This window comes from Urocampus carinirostris, chromosome 7, assembly GCF_059441175.1.
Source record: "Urocampus carinirostris isolate Australia breed hairy pipefish chromosome 7, RoL_Ucar_1.0, whole genome shotgun sequence".
In the NCBI taxonomy this organism is placed as follows: domain Eukaryota; kingdom Metazoa; phylum Chordata; class Actinopteri; order Syngnathiformes; family Syngnathidae; genus Urocampus; species Urocampus carinirostris.
This window is the reverse complement of record NC_142355.1, coordinates 5,519,684-5,547,271: the sequence shown is the minus strand read 5'-3', so window position 1 is coordinate 5,547,271 and position 27,588 is coordinate 5,519,684. Positions and strand designations below refer to the sequence as shown.

The 27,588-nt window shown below is 41.6% G+C and overlaps 1 protein-coding gene across 1 annotated transcript; it reads left to right on the top strand.

Moving 5' to 3' along the window:
- Positions 1-1,117: 1,117 nt before the first annotated feature.
- Positions 1,118-26,724, top strand: st3gal2 (ST3 beta-galactoside alpha-2,3-sialyltransferase 2; the record flags this gene model as incomplete). The annotated part of the gene is made up of 7 exons (XM_088340213.1): positions 1,118-1,786; positions 11,475-11,534; positions 13,375-13,508; positions 15,969-16,148; positions 17,176-17,221; positions 23,379-23,498; positions 24,521-26,724. Coding segments are annotated over 7 exons (1,383 nt in total), but the record flags the coding sequence as incomplete, so codon positions are not given.
- Between the last annotated feature and the right edge of the window lie 864 nt (positions 26,725-27,588).

Genomic DNA, 27,588 nt, shown 5'->3' with positions numbered 1-27,588 from the left:
TTTAGATTTTCCATGGAAGTGCAAGCAAGCTACCAGATGTGGGATTACAGAACCCAAACCCGTTCGTGACTGGAATGGAAAATTGCCTCTTCCGCCGAAAAAATCAGCTTCTTTCGTCTTAATCGAACCACTTCTGGATTTAGATGGCAGTCTAGCATCAAGAGTTATCATTGTGAGTTTGGCCTCCTCACTCAGTCACGCAATTAAATCAGGGCAACTGGCTGAGTATGAGATAACGCAATTTCAAAACAGTATCCATCTTGTTTGTGGGTAGCTGGACAGATGCTGTCCCCGTTCTCCGTTGTGATGTCCTTTTAGCCAGCAGGAGAGAAGATGCGCTTGACGAACTTTCGGCTTGGTCAGTTTTTTACCCCCGTCATACCCTTTTCACATCACATCACCCGACTTGACATATCATCCTGTCGGAAGCCTTTTTCGGGATATCCTAAAAGCGATTGACTTAAAACATTCTGGACTTTGAGCTTAAATAAGTCTTAAGAATTTTGGACTGGATCTTATCATCAAAACTCCCAAAGAGCAGATGCACCACAAAGAACATTTCCCAAAGCTGAGATTCATGTTTGAAAAAAACAGGTGTGATGTGATGGAAAAACCTTCAAGCTGCACTTCCTTCTTCTCACTGTCCCTCCTCTAACTTACATCCCTCCCTCGCTCTGCTTTTCTCAACTGGAGCTTACGTTTCCCTTAGCTCTCAACTCTGCAACGACAGACACAGAGGGAGAGAAGGCGAAGGGCTACTGTCCAGCTTGATGACTCGCCCAGATGGTTAAGAGGAAAAAAAGGACAACCTGCTGCATTTAACCCCTAATAGTAACCGGATCGCCGTTGATGAGAAGAATACATGATAAGGATGGACATGACGGCAGCAGACGATCTGAGGGGGAGGTTACGGGAAAGAAGATGATACAAAAGCTGATGTCGACCTCGTCTTGATGGATAAGAAAGCACTTTGAAATATCTCGGACTGCAGCCGGGTGGAATCAAACGGCTACTTCACAGTCTGTGGACAAAAAAAGTGTAAGGAAGATTTCCAAGTGCACAGCTTGTGCGACTAACAGATCGTGCTAATCGTGTATTAACTTAATTGATTGTGTGTGCAACCTGGTATTCTGCAGTGCCAACCAGGAGTTTGATCCAGTCCTGCTCACCAAGGCTTTGGTGGCTAGTTCTTGCAGGAAACATCGATAGAGGTGGGCTGGGTACAGTGGCAGGCCCAGGAGGGGGCACGTGGCCATGGGGGGGCCGCATCCCTTCCTCCGCTTTTTACCGGGACAGACGTTGGGGGTTTTTGGGCGGTGGGCCGTTCAGAGGTGCGCAGAGACTCTCGGAACTGAGGCCTTGGCAGAGCAGAGTACCCCTTGGGGTGGAGGGGCCAGGTAGTCCAGGTAGTAACAAAGAAGGGAGCGCCACGGAAAAGTCAAGACGGGGAAGATGCTCTCGCAGAGTCTGGGTTGCCATCGGATCGCTTGTTCTCGTGTTCCTCACCTCGCTCTTCTTCTCGGTGTCGCGCCGGAGCGGCGGGGGGTTCAACTATATGGAGCCGGGCTGGGAAGATTCCCGGCGGGTGAAGTTGGTGCCCAGTTATGTGGGATCACACAAGACCCCCTCCCATGACCCTCAGCATCAGCAAACGTGCGCCTGCCCTCGCTGTGTTGGTGACCCCGGTGTTTCAGATTGGTTCGATGAGAACTACGACCCCGATATCTCACCTGTTTGGACCAGAGACAACATCCAGCTGCCCTCTGATGTCTACTACTGGTGGGTGGTAAGTAGCAACTTGTTTTTTTCTTTTTTTTTTAAACTTCTGCCACACATTTTGACAGAGGTTTGATTCCTCCATCATACAGCAACACAAACAAAAAATATATACAGTGGAACCTCGGTTTTCGAACGCCTCTCAGTTCGAACAAATCGGAGTTCGACCAAAAATTTCGAGAAATTTTTGCTTCGCTGTTCGGTCAAAAAATCGGAGTTCGAACGCCGGTAATGCGTGAGTGCGTACGCTAGGGTGCGATGCTGAGCGGCGTACGGATGTAGATGGCTCTTTTCCTGACCAACTGTTATCGCGTGCGGACGTGCTTCGTTTTGCTTTCGCTTTTAATATAGGTGTACCAAGTGTTTTAGCCCCTAATTATGCCTTCGAAGAAAGTCAGTGCAAGCAGCAAAGTTGCTACAGGTGAAAAAAGAAAAGTAGTGCGTACAACTATTGCATTTAAGAAAGAAATAATAGCCAAATATGAAGGAGGTGTGCAAGTGTGATCTTGCTAGGGAATACCCCACTGTCCGCCTGCGCCTTCTGCTAACCACCACAAAGGAAAGAAATCCTATTCATAATTATTTTCTTTATCCTTTATTTTATTTTTACACGTTCATGTTAGCGTAATCTTTCGTACGGAAGATTGCGATAACACGAACGTACGATAAGCCTGGGTTAGCTTCATGTTTACGTTGAACATTCGAGGTAAACATTCAGGGTGTTGGAACGGAGCCCCCTTTCCAATGAACCGCTCACCACTTGTTGTGGAGACCAGAGTGCTAAATGACTTGTAAACGACCTGATTTTTTTCTTTTTACACGTTCATGTTAGCGTAATCTTTCGTACGGAAGATTACGATAACGCGAATGTACGATTAGCCTGGGTTAGCTTTATGTTTCTGTTAAACATTCAAGGTAAACATTCAGGGTGTTGGAACGGATTAAAACGATTTACATTATTTATTTTTTTTTTAACTTTTTATTTTTCACACCCATTTTTGACAGAGGTTTGATTCCCCCATCTTACATCAACACAAAATATATACACTTGACACACTCATAAATAACAGAAGGAACAACAAAGAACAAAAAATGTTATTAATAGAAAATAAGAATAAATGCTCATACAATAAATCCATACAAAAAGAAATATATATATATATATATATATATATATATATATATATATATATAAATTAATACATCAAAATATACACCCAAAAAAAAAAAACAAAAAAAAAAAACACATAATAATTAGGGGGAGGTGTTTAGACATCAAGTAAAATTTGTGTGATAGGCTTCCATCTTTTCTCAAATTGGTCAAGTTTCAGTTGAAGTCTTGCAGTGATTTTTTCCATAATGTACATTTGCTTTAATTTGTCTCTCCATTGTTTTATGTCAGGAGGTTGTGGTTTCAGCCAGGACACTGTGATCATTTTCTTTGCTACCAGAAGCATAACCTTTAGTATATATTTATGTTGACCAGTCAATCATTCTTCTGGCAAAATTCTTAATACGTAGGTCACTGGGTCCAACCGCAACTCCCAACCAATAATTAATTTGATTTCTGTCTGAATACTTCTCCAGAAATGTAATATTACAGGGCAATTCCAGAAAATATGCGTAAAATCCCTCCCATCTTAACGCCAACATAGATTTGAGGTATTCTTATATTTTGAAGTGATAGAGGGTGTATAGAAGAATCGCATTTTTACTTTCCATTCAAACTCCTTCCATGTGGGGCTGCTGGTTATTTTGTGTCCCTCTTCCAAAGTTTTTTCCCATTCGTCATCTTTTATCACTACATTATCTTCTTGTTCCCATTTTTCTTTAACCACCATCTCATCATTATTGAGATCCATTTGCAGAGCTTTATATCATTTTGAGATAACTAGGGATCAGAATTTTCCGCGGATCCGCTGATTTCCGCTGTTTTTGAACCCCAAAGGTCATTCCCGTAAATCGTCTAAATTCGATGAGAAAATATTTTGGGGGGGTGAGGTATGATACGTGACTGTTTCATCACCCCAAGTTAGCAGTTAGAGATCGCGAGAAAAATCGGCAAAAAGAAGCGCAGCGCATTAGATCTATAACACACAACAAATAGATCGACTCCTACCATTGGTCGATAGGTTCGCTGATAACCAATCAGCGGAGCTTTTGTTCAGAGCATTGGCTTTCTCAAACATGGCGCTCCTTCTGGTCTTTTCAAACGGTGAAATGAGTGTTTGAAAAAGTAAATATGAAAATACTAAGAAAAGAAGACGAGGCTTTTGTCTCCGAGATTGATAAAGGAATCAAGAATAAATTTAAGTGGTCATGGCTGGAGAAGACTGTCACAGACTGACATGTATTTTCTTTAAGCATGTTCAGTTTGTGCATTCTATTTTCAAATTAATGATGAATGGTTATTAATGTATATATTTTCATATATATTGTTGATTAGTAGCTAAATACAAGGTCCATCTTCATCATCAAAACACAACAACAATGGTGATGGTTGTAACATTGTAATCCCCCAATTGTTTTAAACATCTTAAAACTGAAAAAAATACATGGTTTCTGTTTTGTTGGATTTAATTCATTCTAGTGCAATTTTCACATAGCAAATAAGATAAATGCCGTTGGCTTCGGGTGGGTTTGCCCCCCTGAGCCCCCCACCGGGCCCCGCCCTGGACCTGGCCGGGGCCTGCGGCCCCTGGACCCTGGCTATTTCAGCTGAAAATGAAAATCTCCATTCTGATCCCTGGATAACCCCCTTTATTAATTGTCCTTTTGAGTATGATATGACTAATTCCTCAACTTTAGTTGGCTCCTTACATATTTTCCCCCATTCATCATATTTCTGGAGGTAATGCCTTAGTTGCAAATATTTATAAAATTCATTTCTAGGTAGGTCAAATTCTTGTTGGAGTTGTTCGAACGATTTCAGTGCCTGTCCTTGGAACACGTGGGTAATCAACATCAATCCTTTTTGGGCCCATTTTTCAAATCCTACATCCATAACCCCAGGTTTAAAGTCTGGGTTTTTCGCTATTTTTGTATTGTTGACCATGTTTTAATAGTTCCCTTAATCCAGGGGTGTCAAACTCATTTTAATTTGGGGGCCACACGATAGAACAAACATTCTGTCGGGGGCCGGACGAGTAGATTAAAGAGAAAGAAAAAGAGGGATAAAGAAATAAGAGAAAGAGGGCGGGAAAAGGAGAGAGGGCGGGACAAAGAAAGAAAAGGAAAGAGAGGGAGAGAGTATGAGAAGCAAAAGAGAAAAAGTCGTGAGAGAGGGGGAAGAGAAAGGGAGAGGAAGAAAGAAAGCCAAAGAGAAATAGAAAGACAGAAGGAGAGAAAAGTAAAAGAAAGGGTAAGAAGAGAGAAAGAGAAAAGAGAGAAAAGGAAAAAAGGAAGTTAAGATCAAAAGAAGTGAAAAAGACACAGCGGGAGAAAGAGACAAAGAGCAACAAAGGAAGAGAAAAAGAGAGAGACAGAGAGTGAAAGAGACAGAGACAGAGTGGGAGTAAATGGCTGGAAAAGAGGGGGAGAGAGAGAGAGAGAGGGAGAGAGAAAAAAAGGAATACAAGTACAGTGTCTTTGTTTGAGGCGGGCGGGTCAAAGAAAGAAAAAGAGAGAGAGGAAGAGAGCGTGAGAAACAATAGATAAAAAGTCATGAAAGAGGGGGAAAATAAAGGGAGAGGAAGAAAGAAAGCCAAAGAGAAATAGAAAGACAGAAGGAGAGAAAAGTAAAAGAAAGGGTAAGAAGAGAGAAAGAGAAAAGAGAGAAAAGGAAAAAAAGAAGTTAGAGCAAGATAAATTAAAAAAACACAGAGAGAGAAGGAGACAAAGAGCAACAAGGGAAGAGAAAAAGAGAGACACAGAGAGTGAAAGAAACAGAGACAGAGAGTGGGAGAAAAGGGGTGGAAAAGTGGAGAGAGAGAGAGAAAGAGAGAGAGAGAGAGAGAGAGAGAGAGAGAGAGAGAGAGAGAGAGAGAGAGAGAGAAAGAAAGAAATACAAGTACAGTGTCTTCTGTTCGAGGCACCTGGCTTTGGCAACATCAAGTAGACATATTTCAACCTGCAACTTGTTTTTCTCTTGCGCTTCTCTGAGTGTTGTCTCGCGGGCCAGATTCAATCCCTTAACGGGCCTGATCTGGCCCGCGGGCTGCCTGTTTGACACCTGTGCCTTAATCCATTCATTCTGGATTTTTAACTTCTTCCACATCACTACTGATATGTATGGTAAAGATTCCACAGGCATATTTGGACACACCAATAGCGCCCATGCAGCCATGCAAGGCGCCGACCTGCTTATTGGGGGCATTAGGGATTCAGTGTCTTGCCCAAGGACACTTCGACATATAACACGGAGGAGCCGGGAATCGAACCTGCGATCTCTTGATCCCAAGTCGAGTGTTCTACCTGTTTGGGGCGGACCACATTAGGTAGGAGAAATGGGGAACCCGGGAGAGTGCTGGAGAGGGACGTCATGCTCAAGTTTTTTGTTAGTGTAGCATGAAAAGGGTGAAAGCAAGAATAGGCCTTCTTCAAGTATAGCCCAAACGCCAACCCAAACCCCAAGAAAGATCAAAACATAAGTATATGAAATGCACTTACTTGCACAGGCATCATGAAAGGGCTGACGGAGGCTGCCATAATGACACAAGCCAGGAGATGGCCTCCTCGAGTAAAAAAAAAATCATCTGTACAGCTCCTCCAAGTTCTACAATGTCTGTGCCAGCGCTATTTTTCATTGTTAAATTGTTTGCAATGTTGGTCAGGGTGAAAGAATGCTTACATATGATAGTGTTAGGAAATTAAATACATTAAGATGTAGCGTAAATTGTTCAAATTAGTTATCTGACTCCATTAACCAAACACAACTTACATTTCTTTATGCCCGTTTCTTTATGGAAAAATGAACAAAAGACCGGCATTTCCACACGGGGGCAGATTTAATTTCTTAAATAATAAACTAAGTGAATTCAATCGAATTAGCTGAATTAGTCTCGCTCTTTGTCGAGCCTCTCTTTCAATTGTCCCTCGATCTTCTGAAGTTCTTCTGCCCACGTCTTTTCACAAGCTGGCGTGCCAGCTCCTCCCATGGGTGTGCTGACTCCTCCCATGGGCGGGCCAAGGACTCCACATGGACTCCACCTCGTCTCCTTGATGTCTGGACCCCGAGCTATTATCAAATCAGTGCCTGGCCTTCTGCGTCTTGGCCTTCTCCGTCAGAGTCCTGTTATCAACAGAACTAAACAAAACATTTGCATTCGGAATGGCGTGACCTGTCATTGAACTTAAGCCTTCTCTGTGAAAAAGCTTCATTGCATTCAATAAATGTAACTTGTATAAAATCCTTTATAGTAAAATGTGTAAAATCCTTCAATAGTAACCATGGCGATTAATGTACAGCACATCCCTTCATATGCCGACCTGAAAATAAATGAAATAAAAACCCATAACCGTGCATCAGAAGTGGCTTCCAGGTATCGTGTATCTCAGTAGTCAGCTTACAGGAAGATTAAAGGTCCAGAACAACAGAGGCAGAAGGAGCCAAGCTGGATTTGGCTTTGCGCAAGAGGCATCAGAGACAGAAAAGCCGATAGACGGAGGGATGAATAAAGCTCAGCTAGAAGAAACAACAAGCGAGGAGGGTGCCAGCTGGAGAGCGAGAGAGGTAATGGGGGAGTTAAAGACAGATTTAGTGTTCTGTGATCGGCACTGATTAGCCGCGCACTAGTCGGTTGTCCCGGAGAGACCAAAAACGGACGAGGAGGAAGGGAAACAAGAAACAGGGGAAATTAAAAAAAGGAATTGGACATGTTGGCAGGACGTTAGGCTGCTTGGGAAGACAGCACATTTGAAATTGGAAGCAACAAACTCATGCTGGTATGCACTTGACGATCATGTGGTGGAACGTCATCCCTCTGCAGAACCGGGCCTGGTCAGAGACGAACCTACGTCTCCTTTTACCCTCTACTTTGGCCGACAGTGGTTATTCCACCATATTTAATTGATGAGAATCTACGACAGATCTGCCTGGCGTGTTTATGATTCGTGTTAGCAAACCAATGTCATGATTGCCGATTCAGAGCACCTGCGACTGCTTAATTGGCGCCAACAGCCCTGAGAACTGATTGGCTGATGAATTCCTTTTAAACCCCCGGCTTTCAAGAGATCCCTGTCAGATCGTTATGCGAACCGTTGCTCCCAGCTCGGCAAGCTCTCACGTTCAGACTCTGTTTCTGCCCTGTTTTTCTGTTTGATACCTGTTGCCAACCTGTTTCCGGACCTGACTCTGCCCCGTTCAGCCTTCCCGTTATCCGACCTGTTTTGCCCCGCTACCTGCCTGACTCCTGTTGCCGACCTTGTTTCTGAACTTGACATCGCACTTGCTCTCCGGTCCCGGCTAACGACTTGTGTTTCCTGCCTGTCTTCGACCCTCCTCGCTCGACACGGAAGTGCCACTTCCGCATCTCCTGCTCCTCTTGGTCCGTCAATCCTCGGATCGTGGAAGCAAGCCCTTGTCAATAAAACCGAGTAAACGAACGCTACTGGGTCCTGTCTCCGTTCCTGGTCCGTGACATATGTGGTCCTAAATCAGATGCAGATCCTTCAAGAAGCGCCTTAGTTTTCAGTGGCCAACAGGGGCAAACATTCAAAGACAGGAAGATTTCCTCAGAATTACTTTTATAATGCTTGCCCAATGGGGGGATTCTTAGGACTACTGTAATCACGCAAGCAGGGTTGGGTAGGGTTACTTTAACTGGATTACTTTCAATTTCTTTTGGATTACTCCAATACCAAATATGCTAATAAAAGCCAAAAGAAACTAAATATGAATAAAATGACTGAATTTTGTGCAGGCTTGGGGAGTAACGGAACACATGGAACGGCAAAAATGATGTTGGCAAGCTGTTTGGATTTATTTTCATTTGTTTCTGTCGCATTTGATGTTAGTTTTCAAAGCCAGGAGAGAAAGCTTACCACGTGTTGTCATTGTTTTCATATTTAGTTTATTTTGGGGGCGGCAGTAGCTCAGGAGGTAGAGCGCTCGTCTTGGGATCAAGGGATCCCAGTTCGAATCCCGGCTCGTCCGTGTTACATGTCGAAGTGTCCTTGGGTAAGACACTGAACCCCTAATACCCCCAATATGCAGGTTAGCGTCTTACATGGCTGCAATACAAGGCCGCTATTGGGAAATGTGAAGCACACTCTAAAGCGCTGTGGGAAGTCATTGACTTGAAAAGCGCTATAGAAATGCAGATCATTTCATTTTGTCTTTTATTAGCATATTTGGTATTGGAGTAATCCAAAAGTAATTGAAAGTAATCCAGTTAAAGTAACCCTACCCAACCCTGCACGCAAGTATAATGATACCTCTACATACAAGATTTAATGTGTCCCTTGATTGTGCTCTTAACTAGAATTGGTCGTATTTTCCCTGTAAAAAATAATTGGACTCAAATTAATCCGTTCCCGGTCTCTCAAAAGCATCCGAGTTAACCCTAAATAGGTATAAAACACATCTTCCCGATCAGAAAAACACATTCAAATAGTAAATGAAAATAACAATGGGTTAATAAGAAAAATAATCTGGAATTAGTGAAATAAAATGTAAGTTTATTATGAGCACTTACTATAGAGGATGTTGGCAGTTGCCTATGTAATGGAGGTGTATGTTGGGAATTAAATATCAAAATGTAGCGTTTACCAAATTGTTCGAATTAGTTATCTGACTCCATTAACCAAACACAACTTACATCCAACAATGCGCGCTCGTTTTTTGATGGAAAAGATGAACAAGAAAAGCCGACATTTTCACATGGGGGCAGATTTCATTTCATGAAAGATTTAACTAAGTGTACTCCATCGAAAATGGCCGAATTAGTGTCGTCGGAGTCTCTGGCAAGCCTTCTCTCTAGTCCTCTCGCTTCTCTTCTCGGCCCACGTCTTTCCGCAAGATGGTGTGCCGGCTCCTCCCATGGGCGTGCCAAGGAAGCCCCCCCCTGCGATGTCTGGAAAACTCAAACCAGCACCGAGCGTTTCTACGTCTTTAGGGCCTTGTTCTCAAAACATCGCCTGCCGTCCTCCGTCAGAGTCCTGTTATCAAAATTCCCTAGTCAAAATGTTCTGCACCTGTCATAGAACTATAGCCTTCTCTGTGAAAATCTTCATTGCACTCAATAAATGTAACTTGTATTCAATCGTATGAAATCCTTTATAGTCATATGTATAAAATCCTTCAATACCTAAGCACTTACTGTACACCAGGGGTCTCAAACTCAATTGAGTTGGGGGTGACTGAAGGTAGGACTTGGGCCAAATGGGGTTTTCCACAAAAACAGCGCTCATAAAAACATACCACTGTTCTTAAAGGGACAGTGTTTTAGAATTATTCACTAGATGTCGCTGTAATGTGTAGTGCACCCAAAAATGAGTGCAAGGAAGACTACAAACTACAAAGACTGAAAGTGAGCAAAAAGGCCCCTATTTCTTCCATTGTATAACCAGCCTCTTACAAAGAAAGACAATATATTTTTAAAGGAATGTAAATAGGGAAGAAATAAGAAAAACTGGCCATAATGATAAAACTGAAATAAAGAGAAAAGTAGGGGAAGGAAAAGTCAAAAAGGAAGATGGAGAAAAAGAAAGAAAAATGGAAAGTAACACAAGAAAATAATTGAGAAAAAAGGACAAGAAAAATACTCGCACTCGTTTTCAGTTGCATGACAGAATACAGCGACATCTAGTGGGAAAATAATACACATTGTCCCTTTAACTTTCATAATCAGGCGGGGGCCTCAAACGAGTGTGAGACCACTGCTGTACACTATAAAGTAGGGGTGTCAAACTCATTTTAACTCGGGGGCCACACGATAGAACAAACATTATGTCGGGCGCTGGACTAGTAGATTAAAGAAAAAATAAAAGAGAGATGAAGAAATTAGAGAAAGAAGGAGGGAAAAGGAGAGAGGACAGGACAAAAGACAGAAGAAAAGGGAGAGAGCGTGAGAAACAAAAGATAAAAGGTCGTGAGAGAGGGGGAAAAGAAAGGGAGAGGAAGAAAGAAATCCAAAGAGAAATAGAAAGACAGAAGGAGAGAAAGGAGAAAAGAAAGCGCGAAGGGTATGAAGAGAGAAAGAGAAAAGAGACATAGAGCAACAAAGGAAGAGAAAAAGAGAGACACAGAGAGTGAAAGAGACATGGTGGGAGAAAATGGGTGAAAAAGAAAGAAAGAGAAAGAGAGTGAGAGAGGAAAAAGAAAGAAAAAAATGAAAAAGAGAAGGAAAAAGAGAAAGAGAGAAAAAGAGAGAGAGAGAGAGAGAGAGAAATAAATACAAGTACAGTGTCTTTGTTCGAGGCACCTTTCTTTGTCAACATCAAGTTGACATATTTCAACCTGCAGCTTGTTTTTCTCATGCGCTTCTCTGAGTGTTGTCTCGCGGGCCGGGTTCAATCCCCTAGCAAGCCTGATCTGGCCCGCGGGCCGCCCGTTTGACACCTGTGCTATAAAGTAACTGTAACTTTAAAAAACCCAAAGTATCCATTCACTCTCATACAATGCCTCATTTATTCAGATCTTGGATAGTGGCCTGGTCCACTCGGGTGGAGGTGCATATGTGCAAACTCTGCTCTGAGACTGCAAAATTCAATACTTTTGGTCTGAAGTGACTCCTAAACAGATTTTCCTCTCTCTGTAGATGTTGCAGCCCCAGTTTAAGCCACACAGCATCCAGCAAGTGCTTCTCAGGCTGTTTCAGGTATCTGATTCCATTTTTTTTTTTAATTTTGCCACCAAAATATACTTGTATGCTTTAAAACAGAAATGTCAAACTCATTTTGGTTTCTGAATCTAAACTTTCTATTCTCCGGTGGGTCGGATCGGTAAAATAACTGGGAGAGTGGAATGTCTTTCTGGGAAGAAATGCCAATTTTTAGCTTTGTTTTCAGTATTATTACTACTATCATTGAGACTAAATCAGTAACCTAACCTACATATTATAATCACATATGACGAGGGATTTTCGAAACAACATTTTTATTTACATACAATAAGGAAAAAAGATGTTCATTTTTGGCATTGAATGTGTTAATTTGTTTATTTTACCAGTTGAGTGAATGCAGGTTTACATCTGAAACAACTCACCATGCTATAAAAACATATATATATATATATATATATATATATATATATATATATATAATGTATATGTACATATGTATATGTATAAAAAACGAATTAAGTCAAAGTTACAGTGCATGAAGGTAAAAATACAAGGGTTCCCCTGACATTGTGTTCTAAATGCGGTATTTGGAAGTCAAGGTCGAAGTAGAACGAAGTTGAGTAAAGTCAGTAGAATTTTCCGAGAACCGGCTTCGTCAGCTCGGCTCACTAAAAGGTCCTAAACGGCTCTTCGGGTTGTTTTTGCTTCTTTCATCCCTATACGACCAAATATTATGTAAAATCATGCACAAAATGACTTAAAAGAAGGGAGAATAGAACAAAAAAGACTAAAATACCAAAATGAAAAAGTAGTGAAAAGATGAGAAAAAAGAAACAAAAGGAAGAGAAAAAAGAAGGAAAAATTCAGAAAAAAAAGCCAGAAAAAAAGTAAATAGAGAACAAAAAGAAAAAAATAACAGCTAGGAAAAAATAAACACAATGAGTTTTTTTTAAAAGGAATTTAAAAAAAAAAGGAAAAAAAAACCAGGGAAAAAGAAGAAAAAGTTTGTGTTGCATTCAAATAATTTCCAAATGTACCAAGTCAATCGTGTTACCAACATTGTACTTCCGCTAAAAAAATGTGATGAAATACAGTTCTGTATCGTGCAACCGACTAAATAAGCCCCCCAAAAATTAGTATTATCTCATCTCATCTCATCAGCCGTACCGCTTATCCTCATTAGGGTCGCGGGGGGGCTGGAGCCCATCCCAGCCATCTCCGGGCAGTGGGCAGGGGACACCCTGAACTGGTTGCCAGCCAATTGCAGGGCACACAGGGACAGACAACTCATTCGCTCATTCACACCTAGGGACAATTTGGACCGGCCAATTCACCTGAAATGCATGTTTTTGGAACGTGGGAGGAAACCGAAGTGCCCGGAGGAAACCCACGCAAGCACGGGGAGAACATACAAACTCCGCACAGGAAGTCTGGAGCTGGATTTGAACCCACGACAGGTTCCCGAAACATGAACTGTGCCGCACAAGCGCTAACCACTGCGCCGCCGTGCTGCCCAATTAGTATTATGCGACAAAAAATAAATAAAAAGAAATGGAAATTTTGTGAAAGAATTATTGTAAAAACAAATGACGTTTGTAGGCCGTAAAACCTTTGCAATAAAAAAAAATGATTTTTTTTTTTTTTGCATTTCCGGAAACTCAGCAAAATGTAACTTGATGTCAAGTTTTGGACATGTTTGATAATGACTTAGTTGCCACACTTGGGATTGCTGTTGCTCACTCTTGTTTCAAGTGTTGTATGAACGTTCAGACCCGTGGAAAATTACAGGGAACATTAACATTGATTGAACATTCCTAATCGTTATTCCAAACTACTCAGAGTAATATAGGCCTGTTTTAATGATTCCCCATGATAGGTTATACCTGGACGATCACCGTACGGCTCGTGGGATCCTGGCCGATGCCTTCGTTGTGCAGTTGTAGGGAACTCCGGCAACCTGCGTGGAGCCGGCTACGGGAACACCATAGATGAACACAATTTCATCATGAGGTAAGAAGTTTGAACTGTGTGATGTCATACAAGATGGAGTAAAAAAAAAAAAATCAAATAAAAGAGAGTACACAGATGGCAGAAGAAGGACATTGCGACTTACATCACAGGGTAAAAGAAGGTGAAGTCAACAGATGTGCTCGTCGTGCAATATCTGATCTTAATGTAATGTGTGTTGCGAATGGTTGACAGGCGGTCATCTTGGGAGGTTAAGAAGTCTAAGAAGTTGAAGGAAACTGCTAGTAAAATGTTAAAGTTAAAACTTATATAAACTCTATGTTGGCAGAATTACTCAAATAAAAACAAGCATTAAGGTCAATAAAATTCCCAAGCGAGAGAGCACTGTCCGGTGGCCCAGGACCTCGGCAGCACTGCCCCCTCCCGCGTGTGTAGTTAACTTTATTCACACAGGAAACAGAAAAATACACAGGAAATGCGACTTCAAAATAAAAGAGTACAAGACTGATAAACGTACAAGAGATGCAATTAGACTGATTATTGAAACGTTACTTCATGTGTGTGTGTGTGTGTGTGAAAGATTGTTTTATATTTAGGAATATAATTCCTAGTAAATGTTTGGATTTCACTCTCGACCCCGTTTTACTGTCCCGTATGCAAATCCCTGAGACAAAGCGTTGTTTTGAAGTTGTTTACAAGACCAGAAATCAATTGTAGCTCTAGAGCCACATGTTCGCCACCCCTGGTCTATTACATCGTTGTCGATATTGGCCAATCATGTTGCTGTTCTTGGATAACCACACCCTCTAGGGCAGATTTGCTTTTGTAACCTAGGAGAGGGACTTTATGCTCGTCATCATGTTTTTTGTTAGTGTAGCATGAAAATTGTAAAAGCAAGAAAATGCCTGTTTTTGAATACAGTCCAAATGCCACCCGAAACCCCGTGTTTTTTTGAATGCGTCCAAGATATATTATTTAGTCGGTTGCACGATTCACAACTGTATTTAGTCACATTTTTTAGTGGAAGTACAATGTTGGCAACAAGATTGACTTGGTAGAATTGGAAATGATTTGAATGCAACACAAACCTTTTCTTCTTTTTTCCTGTTTTTTTTCCTTTTTTTAAATTCCTTTAAAAAAATCTCATTGTGTTTATTTTTTCCTAGCTGTTACTTTTTTTCTTTTTGTTCTCTATTTTTTTCCCTTTGTTTCTTTTCTTTTTTTCTGGCTTTTTTTCTGAAATGTTCCTTCTTTTTTCTCTTCCTTTTCTTTTGTTTTTTTTCCTCAGCTTTTCACTACTTTTTCATTTTGGTATTTTTTTCTTTTTTGTTCTATTTCCCCTCTTCCTTTAAGTCATTTTGTGCAAATTTTTACATAATATTTGGTCGTGTAGGGCAGTGTTTTTCAACCTTTTTTGAGCCAGGGCACGTTTTTTTACATAGTAAAAATTTTGCGGCACACCAATAACCAAAAATGTTATAAAATGACACTGAACAGTATGTTTAATTACAATATAATGTATAATACCCCCAGTTTTTACAGCACAGACACTTGACAATGACATAATATTTGCAGAAAATGATTCATAAAAGTTTCATCTCATCTCATTAGCTACACCGCTTATCCTCAGTAGGGTCGCGGGGGTGCTGGAGCCCATCCCAGCAATCATCGGGCAGTGGGCAGGGGACACCCTGAACTGGTTGCCAGCCAATCGCAGGGCACACGGGGACAGACAACTCACTCGCTCATTCACACCTAGGGACAATTTGGACCGGCCAATTCACCTGAAATGCATGTTTTTGGAATGTGGGAGGAAACCCACGTGCCCGGAGGAAACCCACGCAAGCACGGGGAGAACATACAAATTCCGCACAGGAAGTCTGGAGCTGGATTTGAAACCACGCAGGAGGTTCCCAAGACATGAACTGTGCTGCACATGTGCTAACCACTGCGCTGCCGTGCTGCCCTAAAAGTTTCATAACATTTTTAATTTTAAAAAGGGACATTGGATAATTTCTCACGGCACACCTGACGATCTCTCACGGCACACTCGTGTGTCGCGGCACAGTGGTTGAAAAATCACTGATGTTGGGATTAAAGAAGCTAAAACAACCTGAAGAGCCGTTTGGTACCCGAAAGAGCCGGCTCATTTTAGTGAGCCGAGCCGAAAAAGCCGGTTCTCGAAAAACTCTACTGACTTTACTCAACTTCGTTCTATTTCGACCTTGACTTCAAAATACCGCATTTAGAACACAACGTCAGGGGAACCCGTGTATTTTTACCTTCATGCCCCGTAACTTTGACTTAATTCGCTTCTTAATTAGAAATTTCGAGCCCTGATTTTTGTGAGCTGGCTAGATTTTCTTTAGTTGTAAAAAAAACTTTGTTTGTCCTAAGAGGCGCTGAATAATACACAATGTGCCTTTGATATAAGTAAAAAAGCCTCGTCTTTTTTTCTGAGCTACCACTGATGTTTTTTTCTGTTCTCCTGTGACTCCTTAGGATCAATTTGGCCCCTACGGTGGGCTTTGAGGAAGACGCCGGGAGCCGCACCACTCACCATTTTATGTATCCGGAAAGTGCTAAGAACCTAGCGGCTAACGTCAGTTTTGTTCTGGTTCCTTTCAAAACTCTGGACCTGGTTTGGATCACCAGCGCACTGTCTACAGGGCAGATCCGATTGTAAGCACACACTGAGTGGTAGAAATCAATTACTGTGGAACCTCGGTTCTCGACCATAATCCGTTCCAGAACCCTGTTCGAGAACCGATTTGTTCGATCACCGAAATCATTTTTCCCATTAAAAATAATGTAAATCGTTTTAATCCGTTCCAACACCCTGAATGTTTACCTTGAATGTTTACGTAAACATGAAGCTAACCCAGGCTAATCGTACGTTCGCGTTATCGTAATCTTCCGTACGAAAGATTACGCTAACATGAACGTGTAAAAATGAAAAAAATCAGGTCGTTTACAAGTCATTTAGCACCACAAGTGGCTAGCGCTTCATTGGAAAGGGGGCTCCGTTCCAACACCCTGAATTTTGGGCTCAGTTCCAACACCCCGAATGTTTACCTGAATGTTCAACGTACCGGTAACCATAAAGCTAACCCAGGCTAATCGTACGTTCGTGTTATCGTAATCTTCCGTACGAAAGATCACGCTAACACGAACGTGAAAAGAAAAAAAAGATAAAGAAAATAATTATCAACAGGATTTCTTACCTTTGTGGTGGTCAGCAGAAGGCTCATGCTGTATTCCCTAGCAAGATCGGAAACTCGCACACCTCTTTCATATTTAGCTATTATGTCTTTCTTAAAGGCAATAGTTGTACGAACAACTTTTCTTTTTTCACCTGTCCTGCTTGCACCGACCTTCTTCGGAGGCATAGTTAGGGGCTAAAACACTCCGTTCACCGACATTAAAAGCGAAAGCGAAAAGCAAGTGCACACGTGATAACAGTTGGTCACGAGGGGTGGGGGCGATCTACACCCGTACGCCGCTCAGCATCGCTCCCTAGCGTACGCACTCACGCATTACCGGCGTTCGAACTCCGATTTTTTGACCGAACAGCGAAGCAAGAATTTCTTGAAATTTTTGGTCGAACTACGATTTCTTCGAACTGAGAGGCGTTCGAAAACCAAGGTTCCACTGTAGTGTCAATCATTCCTGGTGACAGAATCTTAATTCAACGTGTTTCCTCCTCTAGCACTTACGCTCCAGTGAAGCAATTTCTTCGTGTAGATAAAGACAAGGTAAGAAATTATACATGTGCTGTGGTATTTCTTCATACGAGCTTAATTCGTTCCAGGATTGTGCACGAGGCTCGAATTGCTTCTGTAACTGTCTAATTTTCCCTAAATGAAATACCGTAAAATCCGGACTATAGAGCGCACCTGATTATAAGCCGCACGCACCACATTTTGCGGACATTATTGGTTTTGTCCTTACACAAGCCGCACCTGTTTATAAGCCGCATGCGCCAACATTCATTCAACATGTAACACAGTCACAAATTCATCCCAAACCTGACTTTAGGTGCCCCGATTGTAACTGCAAATATAGTACACAATCCATCCAACACAATCGGCAACATGAACGGAAAATGATACCGGTAGTTAGAATTTAATGCAAACCTCTAAAGTCCAGGTCCCGTTGAAAGTAATCCAATGAAAAAAATGTATATTTCCAAAGTTAAGGGTGGGAAAAATATATATCCACTATTGTCCGCTGCAACAACCAAGAGATTTAACTCAGCTTTACCCCACTTCCCGTCAGCCCGCGTTTGCTCCCCCCCTTCTTTTTGATTCGCTCGTAGAAAACATATCACAATAAGTCTCTAAAATAAATACATTACAAAAATATACAGTTGCAAATACATATTATACATGGTTACACATATTTACAAAGAAAGACGGCACACCGAGAGACTTTTCAAAGCTATAATAATAATAATATAAATTTCATCCCAAACCGTGCCTGTGAAAGGTACCACCACGCTACTCTTAACACTCTCGCAACGCACAATAACTGTTAAAAAAAGCCGTACCGCAATTTCGAAATTCACGGTAAACCGTCCTCGTCTTTCTCCTCATAACTGTCGCCATCAAGGGCGTCTTCCTCATAATCGGAACAAACCTCTTTCCTCTGTCATACGGACAATTCGAACATAAACTAAGAGGATGCAGTCTACCTCGGTGCACAATTCCACCGGTCTAAATTTTACCTTTTGTACTCGAGCGCCGCTGGTGGCCGTTAGAAAAATTACATAAATTGGCCGCTTCACTGAATAAGCCGCAGGGCTGAACATTTGGGAAAAAAGTAGCGGCTTATAGTCCGGAATTTACGATAATTTAAGTCAAGTCAAAAAGTCAAGTCAAATTTATTTATATAGCCCTTAATCACAGTAATGCCTCAAAGGACTGCACGGGATTACAATGACACAATGACCTGATCTTAAACCAACATGCGGGCAAGGAACAACTCAAAACCTCAGCGTGAGGAAAAAGAGAAACCTTGAGAAGGGACCTCACAAGTGGTATCCCCCTTTCAGGATGACCAGGGTGAATTACATTTAGCATTACAGTACACAAACATAGTAAACACTAGGTAACATGTAGAGAATTTGTCCGGAAAGTGCATGACAGGAGCGACGCCCCCAGCCTGTAAACTAGTCCAGAAAGTCTATGACAGCCACGACGCAGCTTCCCATCTCTGCCAGCTGGTCCATGCAGGCGTTCACATGCTTCAGGTCAAACGCTGGTCCGCTGACCCATCTCAAATCGTCCTTCTCCTTCGTATCACCACCAGGCAGGCGGTCGGAAAAAGACAGGACAATACCGAATATGAGGTGGGCATCAATCATAAGCTTTGGAATAGAAGTGTGTCTTAAGCCTTGATTTAAAAACTTCTATTAATGTTGCAGATCTTAATAAAAAAACGAATTGGTCCGCTCCTGTCCTGCAAAAGCATCCACGCGAACCCTAAACAGCTATAAAACTCATCTTCCTGAACTCTAAAAACACATTTAAATAGTAATTAAAGATAGAAAAATGCAATAATAAGAAATATGAGATGATATTCATGAAATCAAATGTGATTAAATTAAACGACCAGGAGATGAATGGGGGCCACCAGGCTGTATTTGCCCAAGACACACCACAGGTAGTGGAGCCCTCAACAATCCAGGCAGTTAATGGATCCATGAATCGTGAGTGCAAAAAAGGTCATAATTCATTAAAAAACAATATTGAGTTTAGTAATAAACAAAAATACTACAGTATTATATAAGTATACGTTTTTAAAAAAGAAAAATCATAGATCAAGAAATGTGTATTAAAATCCTACATGCCCACACTTCTTGTGTAAATATTGTATAAATTATAACCTTCTTTTGTTTCTCTATCTTCTTTGTTTTCCTTTATCCTCACCTTTAAATGTGAAACTGGAGTGCCACGTCCAATTTCGTTGTCACAATAGGTTCAACCCATTTTGTAACAATGACAATAAAAGTATATTCTATTCTATTCTATTCTTATGAGCACTTGCCATGGTTGAGTCACTGTGGTACGGAGGAAGGAAGAGTCACGGAAATCCCATACCTGTCGACTTATACATTTTTTTACGCATTTCGTATGTTTTTCGATCAGTTTAAATTTTGTACGTGATAACAGTTTTTATACAGGATTTTTATATATATATATTTAAGACCGGCCTCATCTTGCCCATTTCAGCTCTAATCAGGACGATAGTTATGAGATTGCCACACTGTTGATGATACTTAAAGTACAAGTTGTAACTTTAATTAAAAATGCACACAAGTCAAGTCAAGTCATTTTTAATGGTATAGCCCTTAATCACAAAGACTCTCAAAGGGCTTCACAGGTTATTACAGATAAGCAGTTTAGGTTTTTCATATGCTATAGAGTAGAAGTGAGTTTTAAGCTTAGATTTGAACATTTCCACTGAGGTTGCAGATCGGATCTCAGGGGGAAGAGCATTCCACAGCACCGGTGCCCGGATGGAGAACGCTCTCGAACCTGCGGAACACTTCTTGGCTCTTGGGATCACCAGAAGACCGGTGCTCTCAGAACGAAGGCTTCGGGCCGGAACATAGGGGGAGATCTGAAAGATATGAGGGGGAAAGTCCATGTATGATTTTGTATACTAATAAGAGAACCTTGAAATCACATCTTAGGCTAACAGGGAGCCAATGCAGGTTAGCCAAAATTGGGGTGATGTGATCGGACTTTTTGTCCTAGTTAAAAGCCTCGCTGAGGCATTTTGTACCAGCTGAAGACTCTTGAGTCTGGTCATCGGAAGATCGGAGAGTAGTACATTACAGTAATCGAGACGGGAGGTAACAAACGCGTGAATTATAATCTCCGCATCCGACTGAGACAGTATAGGACGAATTTTAGCAATGTTACGAAGATGGGAGAAAGCGGTTCTAGTAATTTTCTTCACATGTGTTTGAAAGGACAGATCGGGTTCAAATGTGACACCTAAATTTTTAAGTGAGTCACTCTGTGTGATGTGGCATTTGTCAATGTTCACAGCAGTTTTAGAGAATAAGTCGCGGCATTTAGATGGACCAATAACTAACATTTCGCTCTTTTCAGAGTTAAGGCGCAAGAAGTTGAGTGACATCCACTCATTTATCTCAGTGAGGCAGGCCTCCAAATTTGCACAGTTTAGTTTGGCAGATTCCTCCATCGGGAGATATAGTTGAGTGTCATCTGCGTAGCAATGGAAACTGATATTATACTTGCGAATAATATCACCTAATGGAAGCATGTAGATGCTGAAAAGAAGGGGGCCAAGCACTGAACCCTGCGGAACACCACAGGTAACACTAAAGGGTTCAGATGTCATTTCGCCATTTTTAACACAGTGTGTCCTATCTGAGAGGTAGGATCTGAACCATAAGAGGACGTTTCCTGAGAGACCAATCCATTTTTCCAACCGTTCTAGTAGGAAATTGTGGTGCACTGTGTCAAAAGCAGCACGAAAGTCCAGCAGCAGCAAAAGTGATGAAGCGCCAGAGTCCATTGCCCGTAGGAGATCATTGGTTACCTTAATCAGAGCTGTCTCAGTAGAGTGGTTAGCCCTGAATCCTGATTGCATTGATTCAAACAGATTGTTCTCAGATATGAAATCATTCAGCTGCTGTGCCACTACTTTTTCAAGTACTTTAGAAAGAAATGGTAAGTTTGACACAGGTCTATAATTACAAAAATTATGTTTTTGCCTGCAGTACTTTGCATGCACAAACTGGACAAGCTGGCAGTGAGCAGTCTCTAGTGGCAGCTTATAGGACTGCTCATGAACTGGATTTTCCTTCGTATAGCAAGCAAGATTTTTGTTGCAAATAAAACTCGTTTGCGGAAATTCTCATGTTTAGAGGTACTAATATAGTTCTTTATGTAATTTGACTACAGTAATAATGCGCAAACACACAGAAACAGAAATCTGACGGTGTTCTTGTAATGATGTTGCTTTTGTTGATGAGGGATTAGGAAAGCTAGAAACCCTCCCTTTGTTTTAACTAATCTTCCGCTCACTCTTTAATCCATGGAAATACATAAAGTCTACATAATCCCTAACATGTTGAGACTTGGAGGGGACTCTTGGTCAGTGTACCAATGTAGTTGTACAACACATTTTGGAGTGCAACCAAAAGTATGGATTTGAACAGTTCCCGAGAGCTGCCCCAGGTCTTGTTTACTGGCATTCCATGTTACCTGCAGTGTTCATTTGAGCTGTGAAAAGTGATGGGTCCCGGGGACTCGCATGCTCAAAAATCTATGGGTCCCAACGGAGATCTATGGGTCCCCAAAATTTTGTGTTATCGGGGTTGAAGTTGTAAATCGGCGACAGATGTATAATAAAAATCCATATATTCGTTCAGGGCAGCACGGCGGCGCAGTGGTTAGCGCGTGTGCGGCACAGTTCTAAGGTCTTGGGAACCTCCTGTGTGGGTTCAAATCCAGCTACCGGACTTCCTGTGCGGAGTTTGCATGTTCTCCCCGTGCTTGCGTGGGTTTCCTCCCACATTCCAAAGACATGCATTTCAGGTGGATTGGCCGGTCCAAATTGTCCCTAGGTGTGAATGAGCGAGCGAGTTGTCTGTCCCTGTGTGCCCTGCCATTGGCTGGCAACCAGTTCAGGGTGTCCCCTGCCCACTGCCCGATGATTGCTGGGATGGGCTCCAGCACCCCCGCGACCCTACTGAGGATAAGTGGTGCAGCTGATGAGATGAGATGAGATGAGATATTCATTCAGTTTTAATCATCACAGTAGATTGGTAATACAAATCACTTATCACTTCAAGATTTTTCAGTTCACAACAAAATTGCACATTATTCAACATAATATTGCTGAAATAATTATATTAATCTATACTTTCATGCAGTTTTAATCATCACAGTTCATTGGTAATACAAAGCAGTTATCACTTCAGATTTTTCAGTTCATATATTCTTCGTGGTTTGGTGTCCCGCCACAGTTATAATGCCCTCTCAAGGTCCAATCCATTATCATCCTCCTCATAGCGTCACCAGGAATATAATTTAATCCATTTTGGCAGAAAAGTCCTTTTCTTGCTAGGAGTACTCTTTTGCTTATTTTCATTCAGCGAATCATTCACTTCAACACACGTGTTTTCCTTGCCTGACGCGATCTTCCGAAGAATTTCTCCGCCGTTTTTTCGTGCCGGAATTATTGCCGTTGTTATCACTTTCTGCATTATGTTTCGACTTATTACTGAGACTGAGGAAATTACCAATTTTGTGGTGATTTTCACCTTCACTCGACGACAACCACCACAACAATGACGTCATCTCGAAGCAACGAGATCTCGTTTGCCGAGATCGGCGTGCGGACGAAAACTCGAACCGCGAGACCAAAACAACAATGGCGGATCTGCCTGACGAAAAGTTTGGAGTGCGGTAAATCTTTGTAAAAAAAAAAAGGTAATCGGGTAATAATGACAATTTTGTGTCAAAAAGGTTGGGAACGTTGATTTGAGACTATGCACCATCCATCCTCATCAATCGCGGCTTTCCTCTCGGTCTCCTTCCATTGACTTCAGCTCTGTAGATCCTCTTCAACAATCGCTCCTCATCCATCCTCTCCATGTGTCCAAACCAACCGAGTACTCTCTTATCCACAAGTTTGCTCAGTTCCACGACGACTCCAGTTCTGTCTCTCATAATTTCATTTCTCAATCTATCCAATCTTGTCTCTCCTAACATAGTCCTCAAACACTTCCTCTTAAAAACATTTAATTTCCTTCTTAAATCTGCGTTCAGGCTCCAAGTCTCTGCACCATACAACACAGTCGGCACAATCACACTCTCATTATTTACCTACAGTAATTTACCAAGATACTCTTCTGTTGTCCAAACCCAGGTCCAAATCTTCAACCCCGCTTTCTTTAAATACATCCACGATCACTGGACCAGGCATCATGGCCGCTACCCATCCACGGGCATGCTCGTGCTGTTTTTCGCCCTGCACGTGTGTGATGAGGTCAGTCAAGTAAAGTACTTGTTTTTTTATTTTTTATTTTATTTTTCATAACTTTTTATTTCTCACACACATTTTGACAGAGGTTTGATTCCTCCATCATACATCAACACAAAAAAATACAGTATAAATACAATTGAAATACCCATATACAGTGGAACCTCGGTTCTCGACCATAATCCGTTCCAGAACAATGTTCGAAAACCGATTTGTTCGATCACCGAAATCATTTTTCCTCTCAAAAATAATGTAAATCGTTTTGATCCGTTCCAACACCCTGAATGTTTACCTTGAATGTTTAACGTAAACATAAAGCTAACCCCGGCTAATCGCACGTTCGCGTTATCGTAATCTTCCGTACGAAAGATTACGCTAACATGAACGTGTAAAAATAAAAAAATCAGGTCGTTTCCAAGTCATTTAGCACCCGGGTCTCCACAACAAGTGGTGAGCGGTTCATTGGAAAGGGGGCTGCGTTCCAACACTCTGAATGTTTACCTTGAATGTTTAACATGAAGCTAACCCAGGCTAATTGTACGTTCGCGTTATCGTAATCTCCTGTACGAAAAATTACGCTAACATGAACGTGTAAAAATTAAAAAAAAGAAAAGAATTATGAATAGGATTTCTTACCTTTGTGGTGGTCAGCAGAAGGCGCAGGCAAGATCAGACACTGGCACACCTCCTTCATATTTTGCTATTATTTCTTTCTTAAATGCAATAGTTGTACGCACTACTTTTCTTTTTTCACCTGTAGCAACTTTGCTGCTTGCACTGACTTTCTTCGGAGGCATAATAAGGGGCTAAAACACCCGTACGCCGCTCAGTATCGCACCCTAGCGTACGCACTCACGCATTACCGGCGTTCCAACTCCGATTTTTTGACCGAACAGTGAAGCAAGAATTTCTCAAAATTTTTGCTCGGACTCCGATTTCTTCGAACCGAGAGGCGTTCGAAAACCGAGGTTCCACTGTAGTACCAACCGAACAGAAATATCACGTGCTCCTGCTGCCCATGTTTCCAGGTGAACGTTTTTGGATTCGGCGCTGACAGCCGCGGAAACTGGCACCACTACTGGGAGCAGAACCGTTATGCCGGAGAGTTCCGAAAAACCGGAGTGCATGACGCAGACTTCGAAGCTCAGATCATTCAACGACTGACCGAAGCTGGAAAAATCACCGTTTATCCAGGGAAATAAGTCAACCGGGCTAAGAAGGTTCACGAGAGTTTGTTATAAACAGTCACAAGTATTCAGACATCTCATCAGATTCAAGTCCTCTTGAACTAGATGTTTGGATCGTGAACAATGTTCCCTGTAATTTTCCTTGGGTCTTAGCATTCACACAAAGTCGGTGAGCAACGCTTGAAACAACAGTGAGCAACAGCAATCCCAAGTGTGGCAACTGAGTCATTATCAAACATGTCCAAAACTTGACATCAAGTTACATTTTGCTGAGTTTCCGGCAATGCAAAATTATTTTTCACTTTTGAATGAATTGACTCATGTACTATTGCAAAGGTTGTACAGCCTACAAACATAATTTGTTCTTACAATTCTTTCACAAGATATCCATTTCTTTTTAGTTCCTGATATATTTTGTCGCATAATATTAACATTTTTGGGGGCTTATTTAGTCGGTTGTAAGATACAAAACTGTACTTAATCACATTTTTAGTGGAAGTACAATGTTGGCAACAAGATTTACTTAATTGGAAATTATTTGAATGAAACACAAACTTTTTCTTCTTTTTTCCGTGTTTTTTTTTCAACTTTTTGTAAAATTCCTTTAAAAAAAATCTCATTGTGTTTATTTTTTCCGAGCTGTTACTTTTTTGTTTTTGTTCTGTTTACTTTTTTCCTACATTTGTTTTTTTCTCTTCCTTTTGTTTCTTTTTTTCTCAGCTTTTCACTACTTTTTCATTTTGGTATTTTTTTCTTTTTTGTTCTATTCCCCCCTTCCTTTAAGTCATTTTGTGCATAATTTTACATAATATTTGGTCATGTTGGAATTAAAGAAGCAAAAACAACCCGAAGAGCCATTTAGGACCCGAAAGAGGCCGGTTCCTTTTAGTGAGCCGAGCCGAAGAAGCCGGTTCTCGACCAACTCTACTAACTTTACTCAACTTCGTTCTACTTCAGCCTTGACTTCAAAATACCGCATTTAGGACACAGGGGAACCCGTGTATTTTTACCTTCATGCACTGTAACTTTGACTTGAGTTGCTTCTTAATTAGTAATTTTGAGCCCTCATTTTTGTGCGCTGGCTAGATTTGTGCGTGCAGCTTAGAGGGAACACTGGCTGGGACTGAAAAAAAACCGTCCCTTAGGAGTGAAACAGATCAAGTTGAGAATTTAATGAGCTCTGAGGGAAATCCTGACATTCTGTCGTGTTCTGCGTCCATCTAACCCTTTGTCCGGATTGCCTTAAGCAGCAAACGCATCATCAGAAATCTAGTAGACCAGGGATGTCAAACTCAAGCTCAGGGTTGGGTAGGGTTACTTTAACTGGATTACTTTCAATTACTTTTGGATGACTCCAATACCAAATATGCTAATAAAAGACAAATTAAACTAAACATGAATAAAATGACAACATTTTGTGCAGGCTTGGGGAGTAACGGAACACATGGAACGGAAAAAATAATGTAGGCAAGCTGTTAGGATTTATTTTCATTTTGTTTCTGTCGCATTTGATGTTAGTTTTGCCGGAGATCAAAGAGATCAAAGCCAGGAGAGAAAGCTTACCACGTGTTGTGAGTCATCATTTTATGATTCAAAATCCGCGAAGCAGTGAACCAGCAATGACCGAAGCGGAGTGGTCGCTGTAATCTGAAATTTCTCACGGATCCGGCCTGCAAGCCTTATGTTTGACAAGCCTGTAATATACCATACCTGTCGCGCTCCAGGGCTCCATGCCCTTACAAACTATCGTATTTTCCCTTACAAAATCCAAAATAATGGTATATTGTACATGTGTTTCCTTATATCATATATATTGTTAATTAAAATTTTGTTGTGAGATCCTGAGTTGCTCGACATGAATGAGGTTTATGATAAAAAAGGTTCCAAAATGAAGTCGCTTGGACGTTCACTGGAGAAGGAAAAAATACATGCAAATAGAATTAAGTAGAATAATACATTTTCTTATTCAAATTCTGAATTCGTTTTCTGCATTAAATTAATCTCATCTCATTAGCTGTACCGCTTATCCTTATTAGGGTCGCGGGGGGCTGGAGCCCATCCCAGCCATCTACGGGCAGTGGGCAGGGGACACCCTGAACTGGTTGCCAGCCAATCGCAGGGCACACGGGGACAGACAACTCGCTCGCTCAATCACACCTAGGGACAATTTGGACCTGCCAATCCACCTGTCTTGTCTTTGGAATGTGGGAGGAAACCGGAGTGCCCGGGGGAAACCCACGCAAGCACGGGGAGAACATACTTACTCCGCACAGTAAGGCTAGTAGCTGGATTTGAACCCACGCAGGAGGTTCTCATGACCTAACCACTGCGCCGCGCATACAACCGTGAGTGTAGTAAATCCAGGAGAGTAAAATATTTACAAATACAGAATAGTAAAAAAATGTTTTCTCTGTGCCGTAGTGCAACCCGACGTGTGACTCACATTCATCTTTTTCGGCCAATTGCAGGCTTTGTTTCGCCCCTTTAGCCTATGCGAGCCTGTAAATGATAAAAAGGATCCGCCCCCTTTACCTCCGAATAACTTTAGCCAATAGTGACTGATTCAAATGATGATTGACACATTGGTTAGCCAATGAAACGCCGGTATATAAATCCCAGCAGACACCGCGGACTACTCCACGTTCGGGGGAAAATCGAGTCGGCGGCTGTTGCGTAAGTTGCGAGACCTTGTGATTTAATGTTGATCCATATATAAGGCGCACTGTATTATAAGGCGCATGGTCAGCTTTTGAAAAAAATAAAGGCTTTTAGGTGCGCCTTATAGTGCGGAAAATACAGTACTTTGTACAGCAAAACCGTACAGGTTGACAGGCATGATATACTATTGTTTTCATTAGATCCAATAGCTTCAAACAACAGTGAATTTGGGCGGACAAAAAGAGGAATAT